This window comes from Gopherus flavomarginatus, chromosome 1 (assembly GCF_025201925.1).
Source record: "Gopherus flavomarginatus isolate rGopFla2 chromosome 1, rGopFla2.mat.asm, whole genome shotgun sequence".
Taxonomy (NCBI): Eukaryota; Metazoa; Chordata; order Testudines; family Testudinidae; genus Gopherus; species Gopherus flavomarginatus.
Window position 1 is genome coordinate 252,293,194 of NC_066617.1, and position 10,783 is coordinate 252,303,976.

At 42.2% G+C, this 10,783-nt stretch overlaps 1 protein-coding gene across 4 annotated transcripts in view; it reads left to right on the forward strand.

The window, feature by feature from the left end:
• MAP4K4 (mitogen-activated protein kinase kinase kinase kinase 4) overlaps positions 1 to 3,380 on the forward strand; it is a 264,439-nt gene extending 261,059 nt beyond the window's left edge. For all 4 annotated transcript variants that reach the window (XM_050923011.1, XM_050923020.1, XM_050923027.1 and 1 more), the window contains 2 exons: positions 949 to 1,088; positions 1,284 to 3,380. In XM_050923011.1, the coding sequence (XP_050778968.1) occupies positions 949 to 1,088; positions 1,284 to 1,367 (224 nt within the window). In that variant the 3' untranslated portion in view covers positions 1,368 to 3,380. The remainder of the gene's footprint in view (positions 1 to 948; positions 1,089 to 1,283) is intronic.
• Positions 3,381 to 10,783: the final 7,403 nt, after the last annotated feature.

Below are 10,783 nucleotides of genomic sequence, written 5' to 3' on the forward strand. Positions count from 1 at the left end.
GTGCCTGCAGGCGGAGGCAGCACAAAGAGCCGCCTGGGTGGGCCTCTCCAGACATGTCGCTGCTTGCAGGGAGCCTCCCGAGGTGAGTGCCGCCTGGATCCAGCACACTGAAACCTCTCTAGCACCCCAACTCCCCACCCGAGCCCCCTCCCATTCCCACACTCTCTCGTGCACCCGTACCCTTGCCCCCTCACACACCCAAACTCCCTCCCTCTTAGCTAACTGGAATTTTTGATTTACTGGCACGCGCACATTCACTCCCTCCCTCCCTCCTTCAACATGCCGGATAACAAAGCTTTTACTACATCGTGGTCCCATATAAAATACAGAGAATATCTTTCAAACTAATAGAATTTTTCAGAATGGAAGAAACTTCTTTAAAAAATATGCCAACTGTAAAAGACTTGTTTTTTATATGAGCAATTTTCCCCCTTATATCAATTTCTGTTTTTGCTGGCAAACTCCTTGGAGGAGAATTATAATTAGTGGAATTATAACGCCACAAGAGACATAACTGAAACTTGGGCAGTTAAGAAGGAAAGGATTTTACTCCATTTAAATCTTGTTCTGTTTTTTCATTATTGCCTACATCTAATTAACCCTGTCTGCTGGCAACACTTAGGAGAAAAGCTCTGTGTAAAACTGAACACTCAACCCATTTAATTGAGAGTTGTGAAAGCTTCCATTTTCACTTTAGCCTTCCAATGAATACTCCAGCAAAAAGGATACTTTTGGTTAAAAAAAAAAACCACCACCACCACCACCTTTCTCTTTATTAAAAAATAAAATAAAATAAAAATTAAACTGTTCTCTTATGCATCATAAAGAATTATTTAAAAAAAATAAAAAGGTAATTTTTTTTCTTTGCAGCCACCTTTAAGATAGAGGGTTTTACAATTGCTGTATGTTGCTCTTTAATACATGGTGGTTTTTTGTTTATTTCTATAGCATACATTCGATCCAATCAGATTATGGGCTGGGGAGAAAAGGCTATTGAGATACGATCAGTGGAAACTGGGCACTTGGATGGCGTGTTCATGCACAAAAGGGCACAAAGACTCAAGTTCTTATGTGAACGGAATGACAAGGTATCCTTTTCTTTTTTGCTTGCAATTTCTTGCTTTCAGTTACACCATGTTCTTTAATTGCCTTATAAATATCTTGAACATTAAAGCTTAACACAAATTTCTGCTTTCTTTCTCACTCATCAGACTTTGGTGAGCAAGCAGATAATCTGAACGCTTGGCTACCATCGTAAATAGTTTTTGTCTCTTTCTTCACAGGTTTTCTTTGCTTCTGTACGGTCTGGTGGAAGCAGTCAAGTTTATTTCATGACCCTAGGCAGGACTTCTCTTCTGAGCTGGTAGAAGCCACGTGATTTGACAAAGGATTGCTGACATCCAGAGTCTTGGAGATCCTCGTAACTTGGAATTATTAGTAACTGGAGTACAGACCTGCACTGATGCAAGCACTCCATCTGAATGTGTGTGCAGGCATCACTAGTGTTAGGTTTCTTTTTGTTTTTAAACTGAGGCTGCAATGCAGCTGGTGCTGTAAAGATATTACCATCAGGTGCTATAAGTCTTTGAGATTTGGGATCACACTAGAAAGCAACAGGTCTTTTCCCCGCCCCCCCTTTCAGCTCCAGAATACCTAGGCTTTGAATGACTCCATTTGTTAGTGTGAAAAGAGAGAGGCTCATCGTGAACAAGTTGTTGATTTGGCAGGAGGCAGGCAAGAGAAGGTGACAAGTGGTGGTGAGAGTCAGTCTTGCTGAAGCAGAGGGCAGATCTAATCTAGTAATATTAAACAATGTATTTAATTGACATTTCTTTTTTGTAATGTGACAATGTGTGGACAAAGAGGAAGGTGCAGGTTTTAAGAAGTTAATATTTATAAAATGTGAACGACGCAGTGGCTAGGATAATTCCTTTTTTTGGGATCAGAGTGGGGGGTGATGGAATGCTTGGTTTTGGTTGGTTGGTTTTTATTTTGGCCTAGCCAAGAGCTTAGTCATTTTTCAGTGTACCAGGTTTTGCCTGAAACGTGCAGATGATAAAAAGTTTGTTCATTTTCTATAATGATTCTGTGTTAGGACAGAACTTGGTGATGTCACAGTATTAGCACTGCCTCAGTTAAAGGTTTAATTTTTGTTTAAACCTAGAAGTGCAACAACAGTTTTACCACAGTCTGCACTTGCAGAATGGAAAAAAAAAAAAAATTCCAAACAACATATGTTTATTTTTTGTGCCTACCTCATTGTTTTTAATGCATAAAAGAGGTGGTTTAGTTTATACGTTTTTAGAGGAAAAACCATTAATGTCTAATTTAATCTTAATACCAAAACTACCAGATGAAAGGTTTGACTGTTATTCTGTAGCAAGTTTCAGCAGAAGAGGAGAGTAGTCCATTGAGATGGTTTAAATAGCCTTATGGCAATGAGACACTGACTAATGTAATTGCTTACTAAGTTTGGAAATCAAATATTTTTAGCAACTTCATCCGTAATGGAAGATTGATGAATTTAGCCTAAAACCAGAGGTTTCACTCTTCTAACCTGTGGGCTTAGTAACAGGAAGGTAACAGTAACTAGTCTAGTTCTATAAACTGTTAAATGTTGTAGGAAACATTTTGGGGAGGTGATGTTTTTCTTTTCTAAGAATGCAATGCACTAAAACTATTTTAAGAATGTAGTTAATACTGCTTATTCATAAAACAGCATATACTTGTGTTTAGGTGTAAGATCCCAGCTCTGGCTCCCCCCCCCCTTTTTTTTAAAAGTCAGTTTTATTTTATGAATAAGTTTCTGACATTTGTAATAAATGTCTCAAGAGTAATAATTTGTTTAATGGCTACATGTTCATTACTTGAGAAATCTTGAGTGTATAATAATCTGTTGGTGATGTAATAATGCACAGTGTCAGGATTCAACCATTTTTATTTTATTTTATTTTATTTGTTTTGGTGGGGTACTTTGTTGACAGCTGCCTTAAGCTGTTCATTCAGTGAACAGGCTCTCAGTGTTTCACGGGCTTTGTCTTCTGCTGTGCTTAATTCACTTTCATGGCGTGACAGGTAGGGCTTTTTAAACATTCTTTAATCAAACAGATTGATCGATTGTTCAAGTGACTGGTCACTTGATTGCTTTAACAGTAACAGCACCAACTGGGCAAGTGTTTTGCTTGAGGAACCCTTCTTTTGGCATCAACCCTGACTGCTGTAAATTCTTCTAATGTAATCAGCATTTTTGCTGAAAGTTCTCCTTTGAACATGAGACACAGTTTAAAAGGGAGCTGGTGTACGTAGATGTGTACACACACACACACGCGCGCACACACACACACACACACATACACACACACACACACACACACACACACACACACACACACACACACACACACACACACACGAAAGCCTTACATTTGCTGGCAGAAGAATACTTAGAAATATTTTTTTAAATTGTTTGACTTTTGGATAGCACTGAAGGTCAAGGGTGGGGACACATTTCTTCGGTATCTGTTACAATCAGCCAGAAGAGTTATCAGGTCTCTGTACTATAATGAACTAAAAGGACTCAGAAGTCCGACATAATCATAGACGTGGATGTAATCACGAGATGGCCCTGTAGCATAATTAGCTGACACTGATCAATTCAATGTCATTCTGCATAGTTTTAATTCTTACAGCGCTGTGTGGTTAAAATGGATTTAGTTCTTGTCCCCACCTCACATACTACCTTGGAAATCAATACGATTCATGTACATGAGAATGTTCCAGGGATTCCCCAGGTTAAGGATATGTGCTTTTGAAGTTCCTGTACTTCTGGAGGGACACTCATTCACTGGAACTCCTGGATGGCAGCTTCTGCCTCCACAGAAGTGCCAAGGTGGCCAAACTACAAGTAAAAACAGTGTTACAAAACCACTACATCTAGAACATTGGACTCTGTAAACAGTGCTTTTGTAAGAGCAGAAAAAAAGCTCCTAGGTTTAGTTTTAAGCTTTAATAAGTAATACCTTCTGTATCTTTGTCAAAGTAACCCTAACTGTATGACTGCAGTGTTTTATTTTTATCTTATGCACACGTTATGTTGGAGAAAATGTTTACAAAAATGGTTTTGTTACACTAATGTGCATCACATATTTATGGTTTATTTGAAAGTGATTTTTGTGGGTTTTTTTAGTTTTTCATATTAGTAATAGTACACTTTTTGTGACTTATAACCCCAAACTCTACTGATTATAAAGATGCTAAACAATAATACAAATGACAAACTGCATTAAAATTACTAATTATAGAGCTGCAAAGCAGACTGGTGACAAGTAAACACTCAGCCGTTTTTTTTTGCAGTGCTATCTAACTTGTCTTCTGTGTATTATGGATATTACTGTTTTTTTCCCCCATTTTTCCTTAAATAAAGTCAAAATGACACCTACTGGATGTGGAAAGTATTTTAAACATTTTTCTGGTCCTGGAGAACCAAGGTGTTTACTACCTTATTTCACTGAAGGTGAGAAAAAGCAACGTTACCAAATCTCATGATTTTACTGCAAGTTCAGCAATATTTAGTATTTTTATTTAAGCCCCAGCTCCTGGAGCCAGATAATTTCATGAGAGTCTCAGCTTTCTTGTTTGTGGTTTTAATTTTTGGTCCTCATGGTTGTGTTGAAAAGTTTGAAGATGTAAATCAGTTGCACCCAAAGGCTCAGAAGACACTCAAGGGGAACCTAAAATGGTGGTGGTTTTTTAAAATCTCATGATTTTTGGGAGTGGTAGTACTAAGCAAGTGTGGTGAACTGAAATCTAGGGGCAGATCTCAGCAGGTGTAAATGATGTAGCTCCATTGAAGTCCAGGCCTACCAAGTGTAAGTCAGGGAGGAGGGGACAAAATTGTACAGAGCTCCCACTTGCACTGCCTGGTCCTGGCCGTACCCTGTTCATGCTTTCCACCATGCGCTGTTTTCTTTCTGTAGTGGAGATTAAAGAAAATGCCTGTTCTAAACTAGTTGACTTGTTGTGTAGGCTGCTGCCAAAACAGGAAGTCTGTGCTCACACAGCGGGCACACGTTCAGGATTCCCTCTCCTTTTGAGCTGTAGAAGCTAGCCATAGGTTGTAAGTTAATACAAAAATATTTCTATGCTTCTTTCATTTTATGTAGACAGGAAAGGCTTCTGCAAATTGTTCAGGCCCACAGATACCCTATTCTCTTGACGTTAAGAGTCAAACTGCTGTTAAATAACAACAAAAAGTAGCAGAAGAAATTAATTGCTAGCTACACTCAACCTGACTCCTTGCCTAATGCCCGATCCAGAGCTACAGGATTTCCTCAGTGAAACTGGCAAGCAGTCAAAGAAGAAAACAAGCATATTTGCCTTGAGGGCTTGTCTACGTTAGAAAATTATATAATTTTAGAACGTTAGCTAAAATGATGCTAAACACAAGTTAGCACTCATCATAGGCAAAGACTGTCATATTTAATATTGGGGCAGCTGATTGTGGTTAATGCTAGTGATCAAATTTGATGCCCACTTACTGGTGTTAGCACAGGCGACGGAAAACAGGGAAAGGCATCATGCTCCACAGGAGAAAAACATTCACAATTGCAGTAGGGAAGACAGGAAGAAGCCAACAAATCTTAAAAGCTGGGAGCCAAATATCATCCTTCTGTGTGGCTTGTGGGCTTGTGTATATGCAAATGGACAAGTTGATCAGGCCCATGCAAAATAACAAAGGAAAACCAGTGTCTTGAATAATAAAAATAATAAATTGCAGTTAGCCAGATAAAGGAAAAGCTAAAAACCAAAAAAGCCATTGCAGCGCCGTAAATTTAACACTGGATTCTGCAGTGAGTAAATTGCAGAAACCTCGAGACCTTGCTTATAATATATGTTCCATTTCCACTATTAGCATTAACACAACACCAGCCCATTTTACTGTCAACTGTAGCGCATATCTCTCTGTTACTGTGAATAACTCTGCTACCAGTGCAGAACTTTCAGATCTCCTTGGCAAGCTGCCTTGAAGTCACCTGGGCACATTGCCATGCTGCATTGTGAAAAAGAAACCAGTTTAATTCCAAATGGCTCGTTCAGTGTTAGTTTTGAAGAATATCATAAGGGAAATGTCTGTCAGTACTAATCATGTCTACTTATGAGTGGCTGATTTTTTTTTCTTTCATTCAGTTTTTTAGTCCCAGAAGTTAAATGGTGAGAATACTTGTTTGACAACTTGAGAAGAATATCTCATTTGCCAGAATGTAAGCTCCAGGCAGTGGGGATTACTCTCCGTGCAGATCTAAAGAAAACACTACAGTACATGTCAGGGATGAAAGTACAAAGAGCAGCTTTTGCAGAGTGGCTGTGAGAACTGAGGGAGCAAGGATGGATACTAGGACATGCACATCTTTGGTGGAGCTCTGGCATCAAGATGATGATGATAATTTTCATCCCAGGATCACATGTTAGATCTTAAAATGTAGAACTTCTTTTGATTTTAAAAACATCAATGCAACATTCTGAGGTGACATAAAAGGAGTTAAAACTGAGTGTATTGATATTGCTGTGAATGGGGGATAGGTGGTGATTGCTGTAGAAGCCACATATCACGGAATTAGGAGAGAGGGGAAGGGTAGCGTCAACCTCAGTTTTCTTTGTAGTCATGTCACTTAGCAATGACACAAAGAATGCTACTCTGTGAGAGTCACTTTCTGTGTGAAGTGCTGCCTTGGCTAACAATTCCTGAAGAGGTTTCAGAGTGGTAGCTGTGTTAGTCTGTATCAGCAAAAACAACAAGGAGTCCTTGTGGCACCTTGGAGACTAACAAATTTATTTGGGCACAAGCTTTTGTGGGCTAAAACCCATTTCATCAGATGCATGGAGTGGAAAATACAGTAGGAAGATTTATATAACTACATGAAAAGATGGGAGTTGCGTTACCCAGTGGGGGGTGGTCACGGAGTGTGGGGGAGTCAGGGCCCTGGACCCCCCACGTCCTGCGATTTACCGTGACTCTTAGCCAGCTAGTAAAACAGAAGATTTATTAGATGACAGGACCACGGTTCCAAGCAGGGCTTGTAGGTAGAACCAGGATCCCATAGCCAGGTCCCTCTGAGGGGCAAGGATTTTAGACTCCAGACTTGGGGTTCCCTGCCTCTTCCCAGCCAGCCCAAAACTGAAACCAAAAACCCCTCCAGCAGGCTCTCATCCCCTCCTTCTCTCCCTCCTCTCTTTGCCCGGAAAACTTGTCCAGTTTTCCGGGCAAAGGTGTTGACTTGCCCCACCCCCCTTCCTGGCTCAGGTTACAGGCTTAGGTACTGTCCCTCATCTAAAGTCATCCCCTCTTTTCCCATCCCCCATGCAGACAGTTCCAGTAAAACTAAACGACATTTCCAGGTTAATCCACCCCGCTCTCTACTGTGTCACAGGGTTCAAGACAATTCAATTAAAAAGGGCTATTATCAACAGGGTGATGATCACTTTTGTAGTGGTAATTAGGGTGGCTCATTTCAAACAGTTGACTAGAAGGTGTGAGTAACAGTAGGGGGAAATTAGTATGGGGAAATTCAGGTTTTTTTAGTTCTTGTAGTGACCCATCCACTCCCAGTCTTTATTTGGGACTAATTTGATTGTGTCCAGTTTGCAAACTAATTCCAGTTATGCAAAATTTCCCCATGCTAATTTCCCCCTACTGTTACTCACACCTTGTTAACTATTTGAAATGAGCCACCCTGATTACCACTACAAAAGTGATTTTTCATCCTGTTGATAAAGCTCACTTTAATTGATTAGTCTCAACTCCCCACTGGATAAGGCAACTTCCATCTTTTTATGTACTGCTATCTATATCTTCCTACTGTATTTTCCACTCCATGCATCTAGTGAAGTGGGGTTTAGCCCACAAAAGTTTATGCCCAAATAAATTTAATTCCTGAAGAAAGCTCCTTTTAAAATACACCAACCCTCCTATTCTCCCCCAATGTCTTGCTCTAATTCATCCCAATCTCAAGTCTAAAATTAAAAATGAAGAGAAGAGTGTTCTGTTATTTAAAAGAGCAAACTGTTAATTTAATGCAAATGTACCATTCCAGTGGGAAGCTAAAGCCACATGGCAGGGGGTTTTCCTCCGTTGAACTAAGAAAAGGAAATTGGGTTTAACAGTCACATGGAGGCTATTGTGGTTTTACAGGGTAAATAGTATGTGACATGGGAAAGCTAATCAAATTTCTTCCAGCTGTGCTTTATGCCACTCACACTTTAGTTATTCTGTCTGTGAAATGCTGTTTCACAACTTCATGCTTGTCAGTTAAAAAGGGATTTCAGCACATTCAGTTTAAATTTAATTTCATATCTGTATATATTAAATACCCTTTGCCTACACCGGGTTACTCATGTTCAAGTGTGTTCAGTACTCTGAAACAAACACAGAAAAGTAAGGGAATTTTGTAGTATTTTACACTTAGCCTTTTCTCTCCAATTGCTTACAACAGTTCTCAGGAGAACCTTATGAGGGATGATTGATAAGATTCCAGTTTTTGAAACAGGGGACATTGAAGCACAGATGAGGGTAAGTGATTTGCCCCAGGTCTCCCAGGGAGCCAATGGCAGAATCAGCAATAAAACAGATTTCTAGATAGTCCAGCGCTCTAAACACTAAACAAAGTTACCCCCTCAGGATGGCAGACTAGCCATTACACGAAACACTGAGTCTTTCCACTAACAAGAAATTCACTAATCGCTAGCATTTTGGCTTATTCAGACTAAAAATTATTTGCAATAATGTTTTCTGGTCAGAAAAGGAAGCAGAAGTGGGAATTCATTGTTATAAAGAGAAACTTTAATATTTTGTTGAAATTTGATTTTTCCAGTAATTTGACCAGCCTGTAGTAAAATGCAAATATTTTCATTTTATTAATATAATTCTCATGTCAGTCCCTTGCTGACTCAGTTGCCATGTGCTGGAATCAATCTGACTCATTAACTGTGTGTGGACAACATCCAGAGTTTGAGTACTTGCGTGTATTTATGGTGAGGACTATCTCAATTTGACGCAACCTACAAACTGCTTAAGCGGCTTGCTAAAGGTGGTAGTCAAATACTGGCAGAGTTGTGAACAGAACACTCGCAGGTTCTGATTCAGAGTCACCTGATCTGAGCTCCTCCTTATTCTAGGCAGGGCTCATAGTCTGTTAGGGTTGCTTGACTTTCCCATGCCTGACTTCAGGTAGGGATGCCAACTTTCTGATTTCAGAAAACCAAACACCCCTGTTCCACTCCTCCTCTGAGGCCCTGCTCCCACTCACTCCATCTCCTCTCCCTCCGTCACTTGCTCTCCTCCAACCTCATTCATTTTCACCAGGCTGGGGCAGGGGGGTTGGGTGTGGGAGGGTTTGAGGGCTCTGGCTGGGGGAATAGGCTCCAGGGTTGGGCCAGGGATGATGGATTGGGGTGCAGGAGGGGGCTCAGGGCTGGGGGAGAGGGGTTGGGTTACAGGAGGGGATGCCGTATGGGCTCCGGGTGGCACTTGCTTGTGGTGGCTCCTGGAAGCAGCAACATGTTCTCTGGCTCCTAGGCAGAGGCGCAGCCATTGGGAGCTGCAGAGTCAGCACTTGAGGTGGGGGCAAGTGCGTGCAGCCTCCCTGGCCACCCATGCACCTATGCCAGCCGCTTCCAGGAGCCGCATGGAGTCGGCAGGCAGGGAGCCTGCCTTAGCCATGGGCTCCCTCTGTGCCACTGATAAGACTTTTTACGGCACGGTCAGCAGTGCTGACTGGAGCTGCCAGGGTTCCTTTTTGACCCAGCATTCCAGTTGAAAACCGGATGCCTCAGGCTATGTTTTTTGGGAAAATTTCAGCCAAGGTGGTGCTGCTGTTCCAAAGAATAAAGCTTGAGGGAAATGCATTGTTCTTCTTCAAGTGATTGCTCATATCAATTCCAGGTGTGTGCATGTGCCGCGTGCATGGATGTTGGAAACTTTTCCGATAGCAGCTACCAGGGGCGGCTCCAGGCCCCAGCACGCCAAGCGCATGCTTGGGACGGCAAGCCGCAGGGGGCGCTCTGCCGGTGCCACGAGGGCAGCAGGCAGGCTGCCTTCCACGACTTGTCTGCAGAGGGTCCGCTGGTCCCGTGGCTTCGGCGGACCTGCAGGCGTGCCTGCGAAGGGTCCGCTGGTCCCGCAGCTTTGGAGGACCTCCCGCAGGCACATCTGCGGGAGGTCCGCCAAAGCTGCGGGACCAGCAGACCGTCCACAGGCAAGCCATGGAAGGCAGCCTGCCTGCCATGCTTGGGGTGGCAAAATTCCTAGAGCCGCCCCTGGCAGCTACCCGTCGGGCCGTCTGGGGAGCCCTCTAGAGTGGCACTGAAATGGTGATCTATATAAACCCCTGCCATCCCAACCCTCCTTCAGTTCCTTCTTACTGCCTGTGATGGTTGTTGGAACAGTGGTCTCTTGTCTTTTCAAGTGTTCCACTTATTCCTAGCGTTTTCTCTTATCTTTGTTGTAAATAGTTAGCAGTTAGTGTTAATCGTTTCTTTATAGTGTTCAGTGTAGTTTAGCTGTTAAAGGGCAGTCTTGTCAATGACTGCCCCGTGGGGCCCTGGGGCATGCCATCCCTCCCAGGGCTTCAAACCTTGCAAGTTTTGCAGCAAGCCCATGCCCACAGGTGACCCCCCACGATTCCTTTCTCAGGTGTTTGGGGGAGGGCCGTCTGGCAGATAGGTGCAAGATTTGTTAAGAGTTCAAACCTCGAACATGTAAGGAGAAGGAGTTCCACCTTAGGCAACT